Here is a 25,148-nt window from a genome sequence, read left to right on the forward strand (position 1 = left end):
GGAAAGAGATGAAAAACAAGCAGTTCATTAAAGGATTTTATAGAGGCTTCTAAATAAATTAATATTAATGTAATTTAATAGTAGTACAACTAATTGCATCCTAAGTTGCTGCACTCAATAATGTTAATTGCTGGAGGACAGATAGTAGTCTCACTTCAACACAGCTTAATCCCAAATCAAAGTGCATAGCAACCTATTGCCCTCATTTACCTCCCAGTTTGCCACCAGAATCCTGTGGTATGGTTTGCTACCAAATTTGGATGAAAATTGTATAAAGCAATGCTTTTATTTTTTTGGGGGGGGATTGATATATTAACTTATCTACTTAATCTTTCAACAGCTTTCTTCTACACCTTCTGAGCAACAGCACGTTGCTACTGTTGGAGTTGGCATATATATTTTATTAAATTTTAATTTATATCCTATTTTCCCCCTTGACTACTTTCTCTTTTGGGCATGGACTGTTAGTATATTTTATGAGGCTGTATGGGGGTGATCAGCCCAAAAACATTGCCTACCCTGGACTCTATTCTGGAGTCAGGGGTGCCAAAATTGAATTTTAAAATATTATTACTACTACTACCACTACTACCCTGGTATGATTTGATTGTTTTAGTATCTGATTAGTACAATTTAGTTAACATTGCAATTTATCGTATTTGTTGAATGTATTAGCTTTTTAAAGGAAGATTGGGATAAACATTTTTGAAATCAATAAATATCTATTTGTAGACTATTTAATAGAACAACTAATTGGCACACCTGTTTTACTTACATCTTAGTCATTATTATAATAGTGAGAGCAGAGGACAAATCAAAGTGTCCAGCACAGAGTGGTGATTCTTATTCATATTATTTGTTTCAAATAAGGCCTCCAGCTCAACTAAGCATTGCAGCATGGCTGAAAATACCCATCAGAAATATCTATCTGCACAGAAGATAGATATCTCTTGCTGCAAATATGGAAAGTGTGCACAATTACATCTCTGACATTTGCAGGAAAAAATAGGTATAGCCCCTGTTTCTAATAGGCTGAAGAAATTTATGGTAGAATTGGTTAAACTGTAGGCATGTGGTCTACTGGAATTCCATTTATAGAATTGTTGAAATACTGTCACGTATCCCTGTAACATAGCTGAAATTGACATATGCCAGTGTCACATATTTTAAACAGATCAACTATTAGGCTAAATCATAGCAATAACTCCAAATTATGGTCTGGGTACTGGGTGATGTCTTTAATGCACCCTTGGGCTCCAGCTAGCACCCATCCTGTCCTTTGGATACCATGATCTCTCCTTGTTACTGTCCATGCAAAGTCCAGTAAGGTGTACGTTAGCATTTTATTCCAAGACTGTGACATATTACTTATTTGTGCTATATACAGCACCCAATTCTCCTGGTACTGTATCTTCCATATTCTATTTCTTCTCCAAAATACATTTATGTTGGCTTTGCTGAGGACTGGCCATGACTGCAGTTTCGTTATGCTTACCAAATTATATCATTCCGGTGTAGGAACATTTTAACTCTTACTTGTAAGGTATCTTACAGTTTATGTATTTTTTTTTCATTACTTAGGCTCAGTTGTAGCCAACCATAAGTGGCGAGCACTCCACCTTTGTAATAAATGTTGAAACATACAAGAAACAACATGAACAATCCTGATGCACCAGAAAACACTTTCCCAAATCAACCAAATGCCACCTGCACTTTACTCCCCAAAGGCTTCATTTTAAAGTTGAAGAACCTCTGTTTCTCATCTTCTCCTTTGATCTTAGGCAAAGAAAAATACAGGACATTTATGGTTCTTGTTCATTCATTCATTCATTCTTTTTTAACTATCCAGCTACAGGACTGTACTATGAATAGCACCACAATTTTCACTGTATTTTTTAAGCCTGCATTCGTCTACAGAATTGAAAACCAGTATCATTGGAGACAAAACTAAATCTTTGGACTCATTAGATCTACTGGGGAGAAGAAACTAAACTTAACTGGAATCTGTTGTGGGCTGCTTTCCTGCATGATTTTGGAGGCACAAAGGCAGTTTCCAGACTTTTTTTTTTTAAGCAATCTCTGCTCAGACTAAACACAAATGATAAAATACGTAAGATGTTTTCAATTTCACTGACATTTCCTGCAATTAAAGCATTAAGCAATAAGGTACTAGATCACTTCATTAACCCAGCAGATACTGCATTCATTAATGGGTCCATTGCAAAGCAGTTGCATTTGGAAAACATAATCAGAAATGAAAGATGCTTCAATGCAAATGCCCAGGAAAAGGAGGGAATCCTAGTGGAAGATGGAGTCCTTAAAGGTGCATTAATGTAATGCTGAATCATGGCTTTGTATTATGTCTGAAAGTGTGTCAGAAAGAAATCAGTCCAAGTACCTTGAAAAACTAGCAAATTCTGTTACAGATAAGAATGATGCATGACCTTCTATAATTTTTCCCCTGTGTTAAACTTAAAAGCAAGTTGCAACAGTCTCAAAAAGGAAAAAAAATCAGCTTGCCCCACTTTGACAGTGCTTGTATGAAAATGTGTGGGCTCTTTGGGAAGGAAAAATATATTTCACTCAGCTGGGATACCCATTCCATAGAACTCCCTTTTCAGCCTCTTCAGCATTATGAAGAGGCCTCCCTGTGACTTCAAGTCTGTTTTGTCCCACAGCCAAAGCCTGCATCTCATTCTGACTGGGTCCATCAGTTTCTTCTCTCCATCTGAAAAACAACATACAAAAGTGTCTGTGCAGGAAATAGGATTATATTTATCACTTTTTTTAAACAAGTATACATACGGAATATACATATAGTCCATGTGTGCACAATCATCATGGTGCTATTCCATTTGGGTAAGCAACATTATACAAAGTACAGAAATGGAGCTAATAAATAGTAAGCCAAAGAAATTAAAGCCAAGAAATGAGAAAAGAAATGGAAATACATACATTAGTACATTCATCTAGTTTACACCCAAACCATTCACTATACTTCTCCATACATTTCTATTCTTGCAAACCGTCTTTACACCTACGATATCTATCCACTGATTTATACATGGCCTTTTGTTCTTTAAACTTATAACTTCTCTCATTCTGAAGATTTAATCAACTGCATTCACTCAAATTTTCTTGGTTTTTTCTTTCTTTCAACCCATTCACTCTTCCTTTATAGATGCCTTGTGATTTGATCCTCATTCAGTTTCTCTACATGATCAGGCCACCTCCTTGTCTTCTTTTATACTGATCAGTCACTTTTGTATTCAGTCATACTTATCCTATTCCTTGCTCAGTATAGACTTTTTTCCATTTATTTTCACACATGATTTACTTACTTACTTCCATCATATACTGCTCTTATTACATTGAGCAACCAAACATCAGCTCCAAATCTCTGCAAAACATGGCATTATTCAAGGCTGCTTATTTTATCTTACCGTTTCTTTCATTTTATTTATTTTACTGTTTTGTGTTTAATCTCCCCCCGCTTTCCCCTCTTTTTTTATTAGATTTACAGGTACAACCAAAGGAAAAGCCAGGGAAAAATAAAACAAACCAAAAGTAGATAGAAATTATAAGCATTGTAAAATGAACCAAAAACATTCAAAATGACATTGATATAAATCTACATACTAGAATATCTTATACTGATTACCTCTTCTAATATTTTTTTCATAATTTTTATTGAAAGTTTTTATTACAATAGTAAAAGCAAATACAAACTAAACTCAGAAAAAGAAAAATAGGATAAGAAGTGCAAAGAAAGAAAAAGAAAGATAAAGAAAAGAAATATATAAACAGTTCTAATCTTTATCACAAGTATAATCAGATTTGATAACTCTTCACTCCTTATTAGGTTTCAAACAAATCTCTTCTTCCCATAACCTTCCTTTATCTATATGCAAATGTATAAATTATCAACTTTTCATCCTGATGCCAGCAAAAAGTCTGTAAAGGGTTACCAGTGCTTTATAGAAACTTGTCTTATTTTAACCATGGTCAAACAAACCAACTTTATATTCTTTCCTTTCAGTTCTAACAATCTTGACCTTTAATTCATTCAGATGTTGCCATAGGATTTGGCCTCTCTTCATTTTTTTCTTTTTCCCATCCCAAAGGCTTCTTTGAGGCTTTAGCAAAAGCCTCTTTTGTAAATCCAATAAAAAGTCATTATCCAGGTCATTCTCTTGGTTTATCATTTGTAATTCTACTTTGATTTTCAAAGCTTTAATCAACTTCTTTTGTGTATCCAGTAGAAAGTCCTTAGGGAAGTCTCTTGGCTCGTCATTTGTATTTCCACTTTAGCTGCCTTCTCTATCTTGTAATCCACACTTTTTTTGTTATCCAGTATTTCTGGTTCTACGATTTCTGCATCAGGTAAAATTTGTTTCGCACCTGTCATTCCTTCATTACATCTTTTGGACATAGTCTATCCATGGAAGCAGTCATCACTGTTGACATTGCTGACATTGTAGCTACTAATTTCTGGCCCCATTCTTCGAAAATCTCCTGAAGTACAGTCAGGTCCAGAAATATTGGGACATCGACACAATTCTAACATCTTTGGCTCTATACACCACCACAATGGATTTAGAATGAAACAAACACAATGTGCCTTAACTGCAGACTGTCAGCTTTAATTTGAGGGTATGTACATCCAACTCAGGTGAACGGTGTAGGAATTACAACAGTTTGCATATGTGTCTCCCACTTGTTAAGGGACCAAAAGTAATGGGACAATTGGCTTCTCAGCTGTTCCATGGCCAGGTGTGTGATGTCCCCTCAGTACCCCAATTACAATGTGCAGATAAAAGGCCCAGAGTTCATTTCAAGTGTGCTATTTGCATTTGGAATCTGTTGCTGTCAACTCTCAAGATGAGATCCAAAGAGCTGTCACTATCAGTGAAGCAAGCCATCATTAGGCTGAAGAAACAAAACAAACCCATCAGAGAGATAGCAAGAACATCAGGCGTGGCCAAAACAACTGTTTGGAACATTCTCAAAAAGAAGGAACGCACCGGTGAGCTCAGCAACACCAAAAGACCCGGGAGACAATGGAAAACAACTGTGGTGGATGACCGAAGAATCCTTTCCCTGGTGAAGAAAACACCCTTCACAACAGCTGGCCAGATCAAGAACATTCTCCAGGAGGTAGGTGTATGTGTGTCAAAGTCAACAATCAAAAGAAGACGTCACCAGAGTGAATACAGAGGGTTCACCACAAGATGTAAACCATTGGTGAGCCTCAAAAACAGGAAGGCCAGATTAGAGTTTGCCAAACGACATCTAAAAAAGCCTTCACAGTTCTGGAACAACATCCTATGGACAGATGAGACCAAGAGCAATTTGTACCAGAGTGATGGGAAGAGAAGAGTATGGAGAAGGAAAGGAACTGCTCATGATCCTAAGCATACCACCTCATCAGTGAAGCATGGTGGTGGTAGTGTCATGGCGTGGGCATGTATGGCTGCCAATGGAACTGGTTCCCTTCTATTTATTGATGATGTGACTGCTGACAAAAGCAGCAGGATGAATTCTGCAGTGTTTCGGGCAATATTATCTGCTCACATTCAGCCAAATGCTGCAGAACTCATTGGACGGCGCTTCACAGTACAGATGGACAATGACCCAAAGCATACTGCAAAAGCAACCAAAGAGTTTTTGAAGGGACAGAAGTGGAATGTTATGCAATGGCCAAGTCAATCACCTGACCTGAATCCCATTGAGCATGCATTTCACTTGCTGAAGACAAAACTGAAGGGAAAATGCCCCAAGAACAAGCAGGAACTGAAGACAGTTGCAGTAGAGGCCTGGCAGAGCATCACCAGGGATGAAACCCAGCGTCTGGTGATGTCTATGCGTTCCAGGCTTCAGGCTGTGATTGACTGCAACGGGTTTGCAACCAAGTATTAAAAAGGGAAAGTTTGATTTATGATTATTATTCTGTCCCATTACTTTTGGTCCCTTAACAAGTGGGAGGCACATATACAAACTGTTGTAATTCCTACACCGTTCACCTGAGTTGGATGTACATACCCTCAAATTAAAGCTGACAGTCTGCAGTTAAGGCACATTGTGTTTGTTTCATTCCAAATCCATTGTGGTGGTGTATAGAGCCAAAGATGTTAGAATTGTGTCGATGTCCCAATATTTCTGGACCTGACTGTATTTTCAATATTGTAGTGTTTTGTGTCATTTTGTAAATCCCTGAAAGGTAAGTTCACACTTTTTTTTTTCCTTTTCCTTTTCTGCCTGGAATCTTTAGACCCATCTAGTGTCCAGTTTCTGAAACCATAAAGTCTCAAATTTCTGTTCTGACTTAAGATAGACAAAACAATTTGGTTCCCACGAAAAGCTATTTATTTTATTTAATTATTTCCAACATCTTGAAGTAAAAGTCTCAATATTCCAAATTTGTCTGCACCCTTTATTTATATTTTTTTTTTTATCAAAATCTTATTTAGCTTTTTGCTCTTTATTTCCAATTCTTTAAGTTCTTAAACTTATGGTTAATTTTTCTTTTGTCCAAGAAGGAAGGTAAACTCACCTGGTGGCTTTTCAGATTTATCATTCCGAAGATCCCTAATAGCCTTAGAATACAAGCAATTTCCAAAAGTGATTAGAAAGTGAGGCTAGCAAACTCATTGTCCTTTAAAAGGCTCCGCCGCAGTTGTGAGCAGGATGGCTGATCCTTTGTCTCTTGGCACAAAACCCACAGGAGACCACTGTCCTGCAGTCTCCTTGCAAGGAGCAGCCGTCTAGAGCACATATGGATAATCTCCCATCCTTTCCTGGTCCAGAGAGATTCTGAAGAACCGGTCTACTCGCCCATTCTTAGGCCTTTGCCACAGTCGTCATCTCCGCTCTTTCGGAGATGTGTAGTTTGCCATGCCTCCCCTGGAAGTCCAATTGTCTCTTTTAATCTTAAATATTTCTTGCTCTGACTACATTGTTTGCAACTATCTTTTTCTCTTTATACACATTAGACAATACTTTTCTCATATCTTCATTTTTATAGCAATCATTCTCTTACATGCACTTCCCCTTATCCATTGCTTCTTTCTACTCCTCATTCCATAAACATCCTTTTTCATACATCTCACTAGCATAATTCCACACATTTCTGTGGCACCTTGTAACTTAATTTTCTTCACTGTCTCCTGAGCAGCTTTCACTTACATCCAGTTTTCTTTAGTTCTGCTGGAAGATTAACTTATCTTTTGATACTGCCTAATACTGTTTCATGCAAGATGCATACTTTCTCTTCCTGGGTTTTCTGCTTTCACTGTGATTTAATGTGACTTCTTTCTTTTCCTTCCATGTCCATTTTTTCCTAAGATCCATCCTTGAAACTACCAAAAATGGTTTGTACCTGATTCATAGGCTCTCATCAGAACAGATATCACCAGATTAATGGCTTGATTATGTGCCACTGAGTTGTAGTCAAGTCTTAGCAACCACATAGATCGATTTCCTCCATGACACTCTGTCCCTAACCTGCTGTTTCAGGTCTTCCTGAAGGGAAGACCAGAATCCAGACTTGTGAAAGATGGTGATGTCCAGTTTTCAAACCCACAAAAGGATTCCTTTCAGGTCTAGACAACATGGCCAACTGCGAATCTGAATGAAAAGATGAGCATGATGGAATAATATGGCAATGTGCTGTCATTAACTGAACTTTTCAGCTGAGCAGACTATGAGAATGCTGCCACTGTTTTCTTGCCTCTTTTCATGTGACCACTTTCCTCCCAAAGGAAAAGGGCAAAATTAAGTACTCCTTTTCAAATCAATGCTTAATTTCAAGTGTTGCTGCGCCTCAAGTCTCCTTCTTTGCTTAGCCAGCACTTGTGGGTTATTTCCAGATGGAGGACTCCTAGCATTACAGTCGGGGATCACAGTGCAGCTATTCTTTGTCTCTTTAATTAATTTTCTCTGAAAAGAGACAGGAACGGAACAAATGGAGGACAAAGTAGACTGAACTCCTTGTAACAGTCTCTGATTAAGAGGGGTGATTATGCAATAATAGCCTCATTTGGAAAATCCATGGTCTGTCACAAGATTGAGAGAGTATGCAAAGTTCCAATTTTGGTACAAAAATGTTCTTTAGAACCTCCAGCCCAAAGAATGTTGGGGGTTGAGGGACTAGTCACTTGCCAGGACTATCTATAACTTGTCAGCCACAAAAAAATTGCATTTCAACACTTTTGCATGGGTTGAGCTCTGCAAGCTTCAGTCATGACAGTGATAATAATAGTAGCTTTGTAGATTTGCTCCTGCCAAGAGCATAACTGCCAGGTTTTGAATATAACTATTACTGCTTTGGTTCACACACCTAAGAAGTTAGAGCCACGGGCTGGGACACAGTGATAAAACGCTGGGAGCTAGTCCATACTTAGAAGCAGAGGAAAACGGATTGCTGAGGCTGGCAAGGGAGAGCCAGTAATTTTTCCATGCAGGTGCTTATGCTGCTTTTTAAGCAATCAGGTTTGAAGTTATTCCAGGATGACCTGTTGTTTACTGAGGAGGGAGAACTGCTAAATGGAGAACTTTGGAATCTGTTTTTTGTTTAAACAAAAACAAAATACCAATAATCTCTATGGTTTGAGTTCAACTGGAATTTAATCTTTAAAAAAATATTTAAATTTGGCCAGGATTATTATTCTCAGGATTCCACCATTTCATATAGTAGTCACTAAGCCATTATCTTTCATCAGCCAGAACTACTCAGTTTACATTTAAGACAAATCAAAAGAAAACACGGGGCTCTGTGGCTTTAATAGTCTTAGTTGCATCCCCTGCCGCCAGGAAGCCAAATGAGCTGAGATGTGTGTAGGTTTTAGATACTTGGGGGAATGTTTTCTTGCAATATAATTCAGACTTGGTCCATGAAATATCAGATGAGGCTGGTGCTTCAGTCATTTTTAGAGCTACACACAAGCATCACCGAGTTCAGCAGAACTTACCGTGACCAGTCTGTCTCAAGCAGGTTTTTTTACAAACTTTGCAACTTTAAGATGTGTGGACTTCCTGCTGGCCAGGTAATTCTGGGAGTTGAAGTCCACACATCTTAAAGTTGCCAACTTTGAAAAACACTGGTCTAAAGCCTCTGCTCCCAAACCCATTTTTACAGTCCTCAGAACCAAGGGACAAAATTAACCAGCAACATTTAATTTTTGGGTGGCACAGTTTTGTTTCTTTTCGGGAATGTTAAATCGGGGAGGTGATAGGGCAGTAAGGCAATCGGCACCAGAGGTAAGCCTTTGGGAGGCTTCACATACTGAATTTGTCCAAACAAACCCCACCCTAGTCCATCTCACCCCACTCGGAAAACCCACTCCCTTTCTGGCTTTCCGAGATGGGGGGGTGGGGAATGAAAAGGGAAGCGCAGCCTCTAGGAGCAAAAAGTTTCCCTCCTCCTGATCAAAATAAAAAAGCTTCAGGACAGTGAATTCAGAACTTGGAAGAGTTTATTTGATAGAAGTGAAACAGTCTCCATAGATCTGAAACAAAGCTAACAGCAGAGTCCTCAGGACGCACAGAAGCTGAATACTATACTACGGTGTTTCTCAACTTTAACAACTTTAAGATATGTGGACTTCAACTCCCAGAATTCCCCAGCCAGCTATGGGGGGTTGAATTCTGGGAGTTGAAGTCCACAGTTCTTACTTAGTTGCCAAGGTTGAGAAACACTGCTATACTGTATCAATACAATATGCTAAACCTGTTCTATGCTCTGTCTAATGCTAGACAATATAAAAAAATGAACTCTTAATTAATTCTGCAGCCTGAGCAACCTGTTGCTATGTATTCAAGCTTAACAGAGAATTTAACTTGGTCTCCTCTTGGCTGTAATCCCCACCTTACTTATTTCAACACCACCAGCTCACATTAAAGTGCTTAAGTACATAGGTACGATGGAGAAAAAAACTCTTCCTCTACAGGTATCATTCAGGTTGCAGGTTTTGCTTTTTAGCTTTTACTTGGCTAATGTCTTTGTGCAAGTTTTGATTTTGACATTAGCACTTCTAGGCAAAAAGTTCACTTAACAGTTGTGTTTGCACAACTTATTTATATATGGTTAACTGAATCAAGGTTAGTAAAATAACCCAATTTCCTATGTCTGTATGACACACTGAACCATAAACACAGGCTAAGTTAGATCACAGAGTTGGAATTTGAATGCCATTGAGTCCAGCTGCCTGTTCAGTGCAGGAATCTGGTCTGTGCATCACTAGATCCTCTTTTTTCCGTTTTTGAAATATGGACAACATTTACTCACCATAATTTGTTTGGTAGTTCAGCCATTCTCCAGGATTTCTCAAAGGTTCAGAAAGGTTCAATTGAATAATCAGACTTTTTTCAATTAGTTTTAAAGCTACAGTTCATGTGGCTTTACAGATTTGAAACTCATTCAGAATAAACAAACACCCCATTATCATGTTTCTGTCAGTTTCAAGTTTCAATTCTATCCTTTCATCCTGCTCTTCACAATTCCTTGGTGAAACACATACCGTTGTTGGAGAAGACTACAACAAAGTAGTAGTATAGCTCTGCCTTTTCTTTGTTACTGATTTGGATTTTGCCATCTTCACTGAGTAGCTGGTGTACTGATTATTGTCTCTACCTTTTATTTTGAGCATATTTGAAGAAGCTCATTTTATCAGAGCCATCCATTGAATCCGGAGCTTTTGTAGAATGATAAAACTTGTGTTGTGACATCACACCACAAGCAATAACCCTTATGTGTTTGTGTGCAACTGTGGAGCACGCAAAAGGTCTGTGCTTGCACACATTTCATCACCCACCCCACCCCCACTCCCGTTCTGGTTCTTTTGTTCTTGGTATTCTTCACCAACCTCAGCTCATTCTGAGCTTTGGTTTTCAGTACTTCCTCTACAGTTCCAAATAACTTATCCATATTCTTCCTTAGTGACTGTCCCTCTTTCTTTCCACTTCATTCATGCATATGACTTCTTCTGCTTGTCTTATGTTACTTTTCTTAACTGGAATTGTTTGTCATAGTGCCTTTAGAGTTTGTTTGGGGTTTTTTTTTAGGACCCCCCACTCATCTTTAACACTTTCCCATTAGGTTTTCTGCCATGGAATCTACTTATAATTGCTCTGAGTTCATTAAAAGCTACTTTTTGAAGTCCAAGATAATGCATTCTCTGAAAATCAAGTACTCCAACAACACATGATCACCTCCTCTTAATGTTGCTGCTATTCTACATTTTTAACTAAATCTTCCCTGTTGATTGTTACAAAACAGCCTTTCTCAGTTGGGATTCCATGGTGGCAATTGAAGAAAATAAAAACCATAGTTTATAAACAGCTCATTGCTGTGTTCTGTAGATATAATAATTTTTATGCAAAAACTATTTCAAGGGCTCCTCCAGGGTAAAAAAAAAATTGAAAAAGACTGGTATAACGAAAAATAGCTGATCCTTTTAGGCCTTCATTCTCTGATGGAGGAAGCTGTCTGCAAGACAAGTCTAGAATTTCCTGTAAAAACCATGTTTGTTTATCTCCCAACAGTAATTTGAGTCCTCCATCATTAGTACTATAAACTCTATGAAAGATTTGCAATTTGTTTTTGGAAAGCACCTTCTGCATCTTTTCTCTGATTGGCCAGCAACTGGAAACACCACCAACAATATTCCTTTCATTAATTCATCCACTTAGCCCAGATGCTTCCTACAATATCTTCAAGTTTATTCACCTGGAGTTTTGGCAGCTGTGGATTTAATATACAGTGTAACTCTTTTCTTTCTACTGCTTCTGTTCCTTTTAAACAAATTCTATTCTTTGACTTTATATCCCAAACATAGGGGTCTTCCACTAGGTCTCCATTATATCATTACTTTATATTTGCCTTCCGGTACTAAGAGTTCCAGGTCATCTTGTTTAATTTCTGAAATTCTAAACATTAGTGTGTAGACAACAAAGACCATGAACTTGATGAATATAAATACTTTTTAATTTTTACTGAGTGGATTAATTGTCCCCATTACTGCAACTTTCCCACTATCTACTACAATACCCAAGATTTTCATATTAGTTAAAGATTCATTTGAAAGGCCTCCTGATAAAGCTGTCTGTATTTCAGCTGAGCCGTTTTTAACCAATCTTCACAAGGTGTTTATTCTGAGCCAGCGGTCCATGATCCAGGTAATTCAGGCAATGGATCCAGAAATAGAATCCCACCTGTCAACATGATTTACATAACCAATCATTCACTATTCTTTCCCTTTTCTGTCCTTATAAATGAAGATCATCCGAGGTTCAAGTTTCTTGGGTTTTCCTTCCTGGTCTACAAAATCTATGGTGATACAGTTGTGGTTGTTGTTTGCAATATTGTTGGTCCCCTGTGGATCAGCAGAAAGGAATAAATATCTAGGGACTTGATCAGCCTTGCCTGTCAAATCCCTGATCCATGCTCCTGGCAGATAGCACACTTCATAGGCAGATGGCCCAGCCTGGTCAGCACTCACTATATCAGTTCAAATAGAGGACTCACATATAGTACTGAGTCACTGGCTGTCACTGCTCCTTTTGTTGTCCTCTTGCAGGGCACAGCTGTTTCCCCTCCGTTCTTTCTGTAGGAGTCAACCATCTTGTCTTCTGTCCTATATCATCTCTTTTTCTTCCACTAAAGGCTCAGAGCCAGCCTCTTCTGCAGAACACACTGAACTGCAAATTAGTCAGCTACATTTTAACCTAGAATGTCCTGCAAACCCACCCACTGATTCCAGGCAAGAGCTCATAGTGCATATATAGATCTGCTTCTTCTTACTACTCAGCATCTACTGCCTGGAATGCATATACTTCACTTTGCATAAGAATAGGAACACTAGATAGGAAGAAAACTGATTCATTCTCTCTCTCTGTATGTGTACTGTATATAATTCTTTCTCTCTCTGTGTGTATATATACACACTATGTGTGTGTGTATATATGTATATATATTGTATAAACACACACACACATATAGGCTGCTATGGTAATATAGTACACTGCCCCTCAAATAACTTGCTTTATGTGAAGCAAGTTATTTCAGGAGCAGTTGGCTACAATACCCTAGCAGCCTGATTGTGATTTAGTGAGACTGCTGAAAGAAAAGTGGTTTGGGAATGTTAAGAAATCTATTCCTTTATAAGGCAATGTCACAAGCCATAAATAGAGTTTTTGGTTGAAACTGGTGACAGCTGTAACAACTGCAAATATTTATTGGAATTGGGCTATTGATCTTCACAAGTGGTCTTCAAGCATTGTAGGGTAGCAAGCAAAATGGAAGCAAAAGGAACTATTAAGTGGGAGAGATGTATTAAAATTTCGTTATGGCTGACTGTTTTACTTTATTGGGTAAAGTATTGGTTTGTGTTTTTAAAAAAATCTGTATAAGTATATTTAGATCTCACTTTGTATCCAGAGTATAAAACCTGTGCAGTCACAAACTATTTAACTTTTTTTTCATGTTTTTTCCCCCCTCTTGGACCAACTTCTCAATTCTGTTATGCTGTTGTAATAGTACAACATTTTGTGCTTATAATAGGATAACTGGAATTATATTAGTTTAGAAAGTGAACTTATTTTAACAAGAGTGTGGTTGTGTTTGCACAACATGCTAAATCATAAAGCAGTATTTCTAAATCACAGTGGCAAAACAAAGCCCCCAAAACTGCATTATATTTTTGCAAGTTACATGAACAAGTTTATCATATTAAGTTACAATGTAATTTGATCATTCTGGCTTTGCTTAAATAAGTGATTGTGGTTTGTTAACTGTGGTTTATGGTATGGTATGTTGTGTAAAAAAAGCATGTGTGAAATGTAATTATTTGAGTTTTTTCAACTTGCATAATTTAGCAATTAGAACTTTTTATGAGGCCATAAGTCTTCTACAACATAAATTAATTCTTTTTAAGCAAATTACATTTTTTCACTAAAAACTTTTAATTTTAAATGCATTGATTTAAATGTTTGCTTCCTTATCCTGTAAATCATACACTGTTTTAACCATAGTTTGTTTTAGACATAGACTAAGCAATATATAATGGCTGAGTTTACTTTGTACTAAACACGGGGCTTGTTTCTTGTTTCTGAATTTGTGTGTTGTGTATACACAGCCATGTGTGTTTTTTTAATAAACCATGCTTAAATTAGTGTAGTATAATGCTCAAGATCAGTCTTGAGCATTTTACAAACAATGGATTGCTTTGCTATGATTCTCATAGAATATTTTCCTAGAAACTTCCAGAAATATTTGCTTTATTACTTTACTGCTATTTTTCAGAATTAAAAAAGCAAGCAGTTTTTTTCTTTTAAGAATATAGTAGCCTGCTATTCTTCTACACTACTAATGATTTATGTGTGAAATTCTAAATATCCCTACTGAAACTTTAAAAAAGTAAAGGGGCTGACATTTGCTATACCATGCATTGTTTACTAAAGGTTTACTGAATAAGCCATGAACCACATAACGGCTTAGAGACCAAACAAGCCACGTAATGGCTTAGTGCGATGTTTTAAACCCAGCCTTGGTCAGAAAGACTTAACTCTGCTATGATCCTGGAGCAATGTCTGTGCAAGTAATAGTGAGGGTTTTTATCTGCATGTCTGTCACTTCTATCACTTTGAACATCCATGTTATGAATAGTTTTAATTTAATTTGACTAAAATAAATTTGCCTTCATGAAGAATAAACTATTTTTCTTAATGATGTTTGAACATTCAAAACTCTAGGTTTCTGGAGTTGTGTTAATAATCACAGGCGTGTCTGTTCAAGTGAGACTCCGTGATACTTTTGTGGTATTAACTGAAGCTGCTTCAGGAATACCTGTGATCGTAACAGTAATTGGTGTGCTTATCATCCTTTTATCTGGCTTTGGCGCAATTGCTTTACTCAGATCAAACACAAAGATGATCAAATTGGTAAGTGCTATTCAGGTGTTAAACGGAATACGGAACATGCTTTGAGTTAAGCGTGGTTTGTTTAATGCATCCAAATGTGGTTGTTAAGACTGAGTTAAACCTCAGTCTTTTGAGTTGCTAGATGCCATAGCAATATCTGTTTACAATTGTGATGCTTCCACAGATGAGCTGTTAATGTGGGTTACATAGTCTGACAATTCAGACTCCATTCATGTCTTGGGACTAGGCTAAACCTATTGCAATCATGAGATCATATACATGAAAAAAAAGTATCCTATTGGCAAAAATTAAGCTAGCAATCTTGTATATGTCATTTGCCCATCACTGAGTAACTACACTAAACCAATGTTAAAATGTTTTCATTTGAATTAAATTAGTGTAAAATAGTTCTACTTTGTAAGAAGCTACAATTTTGTCAGATGGCTGTATGCCATATTAAATTCCAGTTCTGTTAATGTGTCTGATTATGGCGCTTGTTGGTTTTAATGCTAATATGCCCCAAAATAGGTTGGCTTGGAAATGTATGCATATAGAGCAGTTACTATATAATCAGGGCAAAGATTTTACCATGTATGGTGCTGGTGGCTCTACTTGGACGCAATCAGCCACTCAGTTTCAACCATTTCTAATGGTGACTTCATCACCTCTGACCTATTTGAGAAGATTAATGACAGCAATAATGGATGAATGTTGAGTTTGGCGTGTCTCGGAGTCAGCTTGGCGTATAAGAATTGGACCTCTGAATAAGAGAGCCAGAGATAGATACACAAGGGTAAAAACATAATGCTATGTTCTCAAAAGCAGTTCTGATACTCCTCTTTGTAAATCACTAGCTTTTAAACTAAGCGGGACTCTCTCTGATTAGTTCACAGGTTTATTATTGGTGCTCTTGATCACTGAAATCATAGTTGGTGCCACTGCCTATGTGTACAGAGAAAAGGTGAGGTTTGAGAGAGAAGGTTTCTTGTTCAAAACAAGTCTTACCTTGAAATTGGAGGGGAGAGAAAAACTTTCACTTCTTAAGGCATGCATTCTCAAGAGGGATGGAGAATTGCCATAATGGGAACAAATTCTTGATTTCTGCTAGCTTATGTACAGCAATCAGGACTTTGCCATTTCCCTAATAAGGAGGTACTTTTTTGTCTTCTCTGTTACACTAAAATAAAAGACTTGAAAGAAAGGAAATGGGTAACAAGCTTTACAGAAACAGTGATTATTTGGTAGCTTGATATTGCATAAGGACTTGTACATTGAAAGGACAAGCCATGATTAAACTTCATTAGCTTTCACTGACAGGATCAGACAGCCACCCTTGATAATCTTTGACACCATGAAAATGCAGTAAATGGTTACCTATCAGTGACAAATATCTTTTTACAGCCAGGTAAATGGCTTTGTAGAATTTTCTGCCTGATGCCTAAATCACTTGGTTGGTAGATGTCATGTACCTTGATTCTGAGAGAGAGGTGCCATTTATTGCTCCTCTTCCAGTGGCCCAATGTTGTGACCTTGAGTCCAACACCATCATAGATACAGTTTTGTATCCTATAGCTGTATGACCCAGCTACCCACCAAGTCACTCTGCCAGAGGAGGCAACTGTAATGGAGCAGGGCTTGACCTGATGTGTTGTTTGGTATTTAACTGATAATAATAGTCCTATGCTAAAAAATACAAAATAGAATCTGGGAGGGGGGCAGTGTGAAAATATAAGTTGGCTGCTTTTTCCTAAACAGTTAAGTAGCCTAATGTTGAAAAACAATTGAGTAGATCTAGAAACCGTACAAGGAACACCACCGCCAATCATGTCAGGATGGTGTTCACAGCCAAAGAGAAGCAGCAGATGAAAGACAGACATCTTTAACACTATTGATTTCAGAGGAAATAATTACCTTCTCTCCAAAATAATTAGTAAGAATAACTGTATCCATTGCTGTTAGCAGTTCAGTGAGTAAGTTTTACAGTGAAATGTTAGGATAATCAATATGTCAATTGGGTTCAGAGCAAAAAGGGTCTATGCAACTTAGGGTTGTCCCTCCCCCCATTTTGTAAGCATCAAAAAGATTTTGAAAAGTTTATATTTGGAATATCCCAGAATCCCCCTTTCCTTTCCTACCCAGCTGCTGAGAAAAGGGGGGGAGGGGGTAATATTTAATCTCAATTTTAAGAATATATTTAGTTCAGACTTCCTTAATACTAGAATATTACAGCTCCCAGATGTTTGGGGAGGCCGAATTGATTCTCTATTACCTACTAAATCAACTTGCCTCAGCTTAAACTTCCAATACTACCTGTGGAGTAATAATAAAGATATAGAATCCACTTTAATAATGGAGCTTCCCATATATTGGGAAATGATTCCTTTGCTGCCTTTTTCTTTGCTTCCCCCATGAAAGTCTACTGGCCTTCTCTCCAAGTAAGGCAATGCAGAGGAAAACTTCCTGTTCTACCTGCTTTGTCCTCTACCACCACAGTTACACCAGACTTTATCAAAAGACTTTGTGAAGATTCTGAACAAGTATAGTGGGGAACTGCGGATCACCAAGGGGGTGGATACGCTTCAGACAGAGGTAAGCAACCTTTTTTTCTAGGAACAATTGAACTTTAATTTAAAACAAAATATGTATTAGTGAATTGCAACATAATGGATCTAGTTAAATAGGCTCAAATGTTTAGAATCTGGGCTGCTGCTGCTGCTGCTGCTGCTGCTTCAGTTTTGTTATTTTACATTTTAAAAGTTTGAACTACAGACTTTTGTTAGATTACTGATGTGTATTCAGAGGCAGGGTTTATACAACCCACTAGGGTAAACTGTGGTTAACTACTGTGTGGCTCACTGGCCTTGGTCTCAAAGTACACTTCCCAACTCAATTAAAGATCCAGTCTATTCTGCAGCCTGATGATTGCTGGGTAATGTTCAAAGAGTTCTGTAGGGTAATTTAAACTCACCCTTCTCAGGATCCCTTGTTTTGTTCAAGCTTGGAAGTGAATGTTAACTCTAGGTTACTCCTTTTTGGCTTCCAGACACAGAGATAAGAAACTGGAGTGATCCTATAAAGTAGAACTGCTCCAAGTAAATCACCTCTGTGGATTTTTTTCATGTCTGGATATGTGGGGGGGATGATATGGGCTTTGAACCTTATTGGCCTCTGTGGCATCTAAGAAAATGTATTTTCCCCAAATGTCATTTCCTGTTGTTGTTTTTTAAAAAAACAACTTGCCAGAACTGCAAAGCTTTCTGGAGTTCTGTCCAAGAAGTCTGTTCCCCATTTATCTACCATCGATGCCTAGATTGTTACTTACCTGTTGTTTGGACCAGACTGGACCAGTTACGTTGTGCAAATGTAACCTGCATATCTAGTTTATGGTTCAGCGTATTTTGCGAGAACCAGAAATAATTGATTCAGAAAACAACAGTTTCAGTTAACTATGAGTTATGTATTGTGTGAACACCACCACAGACTGTCAGGTTCAAGCCAAGTAGATTTTCCAGTCAGAAATGCATGTGTCAGAACTCAAGATAGTATGAAAGATATTGTTCAGATTTGGGCCGTTCCATCCCCCTTCCCTCCCATGACACGTATAACTTCTTCTAGCATCATCCAAATTTCATTGAGGCAATGCAAACCAATATTTTGATGATTCTAGGAGACACTGTAAATGACTAGCAAGGATGATATCTTTCTCTTGTAGGAAAAACTTGGAATGATTTATAATTCCAAAATCTGTTCGATTAGAGTTAGTAGGGAAACAAAGAAAGGAAATACCTTCTATGATCTGTGCTGATTCCATCATGTCTTCTTCACCTTACCACTGTGAAGAACTTTAAGAAAAGTTTAAGAGCATGGCTAGACTGTGAGCAGGAAATCTCTGCATTTAGTTAAGGAAGTGGAGCTCTAGTTACTGTCTCATAGGGCACTTTATTCTCTGTTACCAACTCAAATGCTTTCCCCCCTACTGTAGTTTCAATGCTGTGGTGCTGAGAACTATACAGACTGGCTAAACACAACATTTGGATTGCTCTCCTCATCTGTCCCCAGAAGCTGTTGCAAAGTACCTGTGGAAAGCTGTGTCACTGATCTAAGCAAGTATATAGTCGGCATTAATCAGCAGGTAAAACTCCACATTGTCATCAAGTGCACTCTTGTTTGGACCAGACAAACAAGTTCCTACTGTTAAGGGAAGGATGCATTTGAATCTGAAGAGCTTTTAAGATGGCTACAATTCTCACTTGGGGATATGTTGGTAAGTGGACTAAGTAAGGAACCTTGGAGTTAAGGATGAGTCCTTCCTAGTCACTACATCTATGTTGCAATGACAGAATCTCCTCTTATGACAGATCTTTGGTTTTAAATGGATTCCTTTGCTAACTCTTCCTGTCCTTCCCAAAGTGCTGTTGGATGGGACAAAACTAGGTCAGGCGTATGGTGTGGTAGCTACAATTGCCAATTAAGTGTCTAAAAGACAAGGATCACCTTTTTCTTAGATCATAGAAATATTGCTCAGCCCTGGTCACTGGTGCTTGCAGAATGATCTCTTAGTAATGCAAAAAGTTAAGGACTTTCTAGTTGGCCTTTACATGGTTTTAACTGGAGCCCTGAAAAGCTTCATGTTTGTAGCTGTTCCCTTTCTGAGATTTTTAAAATCGACTTGTTCTTGGCATTTATTTATTTAATCACATTTATACCCACTGCCCTCCCATAGGACTCTCAGTGGTTTCACAATAATTCAAAAATTAAAACAGCCACAATTCAGTAAGATCCAAAGGTATACAATGCACAAATCAAAAAATCCACCCCCCTCCCTAAATGCAGGAAAAGCAATTCAGAAAAGACAGGCATCATGTCCTGAATACCCTCCAGAACAGTTCTGTCTTCATCTGCTTCTAGATGACAGGTAAAGCTGAGGCTAGCCTAACTTCCAGCTGCACCCATTCAAGATGGCCACCACTGCTACAGGCACTGGTCTCAACAACCTCACCAGTATAAACCAGGGTAGCAATGTAAAGCTGAGGGCTATCAGCAGACTGATGATTCCCCACCCCAAACTGATGGATGAGCTCACTAGCAATTTAGATATGAAACAAATGGGGAGGGACCAAACTCTTTGGCACCCCATAAGGGAGCAGCCACCAAGTGGAATTCTCTTTTTCTACCATCACTGGTTGGAACCAGTCACTGAGGAAGGAGTATAACCACTGTAAAACAGAGCCCTCAGTCGCAAAGTCAGTCCAAAAATGTTATGGCTGATGGTATTAAAAGCTGCTGAGAAATCTAAAAGGATCAGGACAAGAACAGTATCTCCATCCAGATCTTGACTGAGATCATCCATTAGTGTAACCAAAGTGTCTCCATCCCATGGTCAGGCCTGGATCCTGACTGACAAGGATCCAGATAATGTTTCATCTAGGGCAGCCTGCATATGGTCCTCACTACTTTCTCAAGAAACTTCCCTAACAAAGGAAGGCAGGAGATTAGATGGTAGTGACTGTATATATCCAGAGAGGGCCTCTTAGGGAGGGGGGCGCCACAGCTTCCTTCAAGGCTGCCAGCAACACCCCCACCACAAGATGGCATTGACAAACTCCTGGATCCAGAGAATAACACTTCCCTCTGATTACATGAAAAAGCCATGGAAGACAAGGGACCAGGTCCATGGGTGGCAGAGGTCATCCTAAAGCACATACTATCTATTTTCTTAGAGGTTATAGGCAAAAAACAAAAACAAAAAAACCAGATAATTTGCCAATTCCAAATATCCCAATCACCACTCTAGATCCTGCCAAAGTAGAGTCCACAGTTATGTGAATCTGAGTTACTTTATCAGTTAAATGCTGTGCTAATTGATCACGGTGGCCGGGGTAAGCTCTAGCAATTGGCTCCTTCCCTGAAAAGGCTGCTGAATTACAGCCAACCAGGACAAGTGAGAAGTAGGAATGCTTTGCCCCTCCTATTGCCATGGAGTAGGCCTAAACCCCAGCATGTACCTAAACCTGGTCAGTTTTATTCTTTGTCATACTCCGCCTATGCTTTACATGTTGCTTCTGTTGCTTTATCTCCCTGAGGTCCTCTGAAAACCCAGGGGCCACCCAGGGTTGGCCACAGAGACAGTCCACTCAGAAGCGAACTTGTCAAGGGTCCAAAGTACTTGACAAGGAACTAGCCACTTAACAGATTTTGCCCATCAGGTTGTCAGGGAAAATCCCTAACAGGGATTATTTTTAAGTCTCTGGGGTGGAACATCCCAGAGGTCATGGGCAACTATCAGTCACAGCTTGACCAGGAAATGATCTGAGGGTGACAAAGAGTGGGGACAATACTCTTTATATGCATATAACAAGACTACAGCAATAAATGGCCACCTATGTCTGTTGGGTTTGAGATTACATGGGACAAGCCCATGGTAGTCATGGAGGCTGTGAACTCCTGGGCTCTCCCAGCCCCCATTGCATGGAGGTTGGAGCCTCCCAATGTCACCAGGCAGGTGAACTCAACCACCAGTGAGGTTTAGGAGCCGTGGGAGGGATCTAGATGGGCAGCAAGGGGCCCAGTACACTGAGAGGACACCTAGCTTGTGTCTTTAGCCCAACCTAACACTGTTGGTCATAAACTGCCACTTTAGAAACAGTGACCCTAGCTGCAGATATGGTCTCACAATAGAGCAATGCCACCCCACTTCCGCTACCATGGTTTTGAGGCGGTGCGGGACCAAAAGCCACCTGGGTAGATTTCTGAAAGGGCAACATCCCTGCACTCATTTAGCCAGGTATCAATAATACATGCAAGATCTGCTTATTTGTTTACCAGATTATGAATGGACACAGCTTTCTTACAGACAGATCTAGCATTTACCAGCAACACCTTGAAGCCAGGTTTCACAATTCCAACAGTGTAACATAATCACCCTCCTCCAACTTGCACATTGGGTCAACAATCTGGCAAATCACTCAGCCAACTCCCTAACCTACCATTACTGTGCTCTGCATGTCAACAACCTTAAACATACTCTAATCCACTTGTATGATGTGGCAGAGTATACAACACAGAACCAATCCCACTGTTCCTGACCAGTTCCAACCCCCCTGGCCTGCACTGTCAGAGTGGATCAGACCGCCCTCACTCTCCTTGGTGGTCACCCCACTTCAGATTTAGGGGAACACCACACACACAACAGCAGGATGTCACCAGCAGGTTCATCCAAAGCATTGGCATCAAAGAAGATCCCCAGGAAACTACATCTAACCACCATAGCCTATAACACTGGACCACCAGTGAATGTGGCCCCCAGGCCCTTTGCCTGAATTTCCAGCAACCTAAATGCCATATACTTCACTGTTGACCGGCCACTCCATAGGGATCTCTGTGGCTGGCCCAGGCAGATGGTCAGGGACCTGAAATTTAATACTTGGATCCTTTTCTATCTGATGAATTTCTATCTGTTGGATAGTTACCTTTAAGGCAACTTGAATTGCATTAGGTGATCTGCCTCTTTAACATCTATGATGGTCCTCTTAGGGACAAGCAACTATCTGGGGACCAAAGGCTGCATTTAACATCTGAGAGGTACTTGCAATCTGCTGTATGTGGGAAGAGTTGGGCAGGGTCACACTTTACTAGGGAGAGTTTTGATGCCTATTTTTGTTACTTGAAGTGATGTCAATTGTATTCTATGGCTTACGGCATTGTTTTTATGTGTTTTCTGTCTCAAAGTGGCAGAACACTGCACCATCTATTTTCAACTATCCTGATCAGAGAAGGACTTGGGGGCCTGAAAAAAAGAGTGTAGGGTTACCCCTGGCTTGGTGATTGTTTTTGGGAAAAGGTGAGGGACATGATTTAGCAAAAACTGAAGAGGCGTGGGCCTAACATGTTTCAAGAAGGAGCCCTAACTTTTTCTTCCAAAATCTTAAGAAGGCTGTCAACACAGCACTTAAAGAACAGAAGCTCTGTCTGAAATGGGAATCTAGTGAAGGGCATTATTTTGATACACAATTTTATATTCTATATATACACAATTTTATAACTTGCTTTTGCTTTGTAAAGAGCACTGGTTTCTTCCCCCACCCCCTTATCTCTTTGCTGAATGCCCGATTGTCTTCGAATAAGCAATTAGCCAGTACAAGTTGTTTGTTGTACCAAGCTTTTGCAACAGTTGTGGGGCCCTACATTCCAGAAAAAGATAAGAAAAATCTTGTATGCCATTCCCTTGGTAACCAGAAGAAAAAGTTACATTTAAGTTTACCTTCCTAAGAACCACCTTTCACTTGCTTAGACCGTCCCAAAAATCCCTTGTATGGGTATGAGGGGATGTACTATCTGATTACAGATTTAAATGTCTATAAAGTCTTTGATGTTTGTTTTGTGAGGTGTGATTTCATCAACATCTTTTGTTAATGTGTTGAGTGGGGTCACCCAGCTGTGTCTTGATCAAAATACATCTGTTATCTTAAAGAAGCCTCGTCTCAAGTCTCTTTATTTGGCTTTATTGAGACTTGGGAAATAAAAGGTGCCATACACTAGGGATCCCAAATTAAGCATAACTTCTAAGATTTCTAGTCTATACCATTAGGTTCTCTCCCTAAGCTCTCTAATGGTTTATAATTTTAAATGTTTGGCTGAATTTAGTTTTAATTAGTTTCTAAGAAACATCCACTGCAATTATTAGAATGCAGCTTTTCCTTTCTTTCTCAGGGCTGTTTTCTAAAACTGAAGAACTGGATTGAAAGACACATTTCTGCATTTGGAGGAGTTGGGGTTCTTCTTGTATTCGGTCAGGTAAGCATAAAGGTCCTGGATAAACAGCTACAGTAATAGCATTTGGTGCTTGGTTGGAGAGACAAATCAGAATGTCCAGACTTTCAAAGTAAAAAAAACAATGCGGGCTGGTCAGTTACATTTGGGATCCTTAATACTGTTTCTCTTGTACAATAGCAGCTCAATCTATTGCTTTCAATAGGGCTTAGAGCTAAATGCCATCTAACTGGAATGAGCTGTTCTATTTTCCTACTCCCCGTGCATCAGAATTAAATAACTTTATGTATGTATGTTCTGTGCTTTCTTATCAGCTAACTGGGATCCTGCTTTGCTATATTCTGCTGAAAATACTAAAAGAAAACTATGCCAGCATTGACTAAACTTAAGAAGCTAGTGTTCATTTTATGGCTGTAGTTGAAAGACAATATTTATGGTCCTTTTTTTTTTTTCTTTTTGTCTTGCTAACTATGTAGTACACAAAATAAACCATAATTCTAACAAATGATTGTTGCGTTGTTATTATTTTTCACTCCTGTTATTGTGGCCTCTCTGGATTCTACCTCTTAAAAAGGGCAACCTGCAAATATTTAAGTTGCTAAAACGTAAAGATCCTATTTCATACAGTACAATTCCACTCAAGTTTCCATGCAGATAAGTCTCTTGTATTCAGTATGGTATTATAGGATGACAATCTTTTAAAAAAAGTGTGAGTTTAATACACTCAGCCAACTCAGTGTGTATAACAATTAGCAAGACGAAGCCTGGTTGGTCAGGTAAATGAATTTATGGTTTGGCAAGGCACTTGCAATGAACTGTGCTAGTCATATAAATAGCATGGGAAGATGGTAAATCATAACATACTAAGTAAGAAGTAGAGCCACCTTCAAGTCAAGCTTACCTCCTGGAAACGTACATGGACATAGCCATGTAATTTTCTTGGAATATAGAAGGAGTTTACCTCCTCAAAAATTTCAGCTATGGCACTTGTCTTTCAGGCTTGACTCTTAGTTTTCTAGATCAATCAAAGTTGGCCAGATGTTGCATAAAACGCTTCCCTAATGTAAATACAGCTAATAAACAGAATATTGACATATAATTTATACTCAGTCTTTAGATAGCACCAACGAGAGTTGGTTAATGAGAGATTATCTACCCATCCAAGCATTGGAAGAAATGATTAAACAACCCTCGCACCCCCAAAAACAAAGTACAATGCAATATGTAAATAGTATAGGAAAGATACCTAACCCATTCTTGTAATATAGTGCAGATACTTAAATTTAGAGTAAATATGAACTATAGACATTCCTTTTCCTTTGTGGAAACAAGGTCAGCTACCTCTCATGTTAATCTCTCTGAAATTAAGCCAGACTCCTTAAAATGACTTGATTCATAAATTCCTACTTTTAACCTTGAAAGAGGGCTGTTTCAAATCTCTTTTCCATTTCAGTCTTGTTTTC

The 25,148-nt window shown here is 38.7% G+C and overlaps 1 protein-coding gene across 1 annotated transcript; it reads left to right on the forward strand.

The window, feature by feature from the left end:
* Positions 1 to 14,925: 14,925 nt before the first annotated feature.
* LOC103061405 (CD151 antigen-like) lies at positions 14,926 to 24,132 on the forward strand. Its single transcript, XM_007419936.3, has 6 exons — positions 14,926 to 14,937; positions 15,803 to 15,877; positions 17,410 to 17,505; positions 18,899 to 19,048; positions 23,626 to 23,709; positions 24,000 to 24,132. Exons 1-6 carry the CDS (start codon positions 14,926 to 14,928, stop codon positions 24,066 to 24,068), a joined length of 486 nt encoding a protein of 161 aa, XP_007419998.2. The 3' UTR covers positions 24,069 to 24,132.
* Positions 24,133 to 25,148: the final 1,016 nt, after the last annotated feature.

The sequence above is a fragment of the Python bivittatus genome, unplaced genomic scaffold (assembly GCF_059951505.1).
Source record: "Python bivittatus isolate LINGU-HERP-01145 unplaced genomic scaffold, Pbiv_v1 ctg000480_np1212, whole genome shotgun sequence".
Lineage (NCBI taxonomy): Eukaryota > Metazoa > Chordata > Lepidosauria > Squamata > Pythonidae > Python > Python bivittatus.

Coding starts and splice junctions, on each gene's coding strand:
- LOC103061405 (XM_007419936.3), top strand. Junction 15,878..17,409: donor CCTATGTGTACAGAGAAAAG/GTGAGGTTTGAG, acceptor CTACCACCACAG/TTACACCAGACTTTATCAAA. Junction 17,506..18,898: donor TGGATACGCTTCAGACAGAG/GTAAGCAACCTT, acceptor CCCCTACTGTAG/TTTCAATGCTGTGGTGCTGA.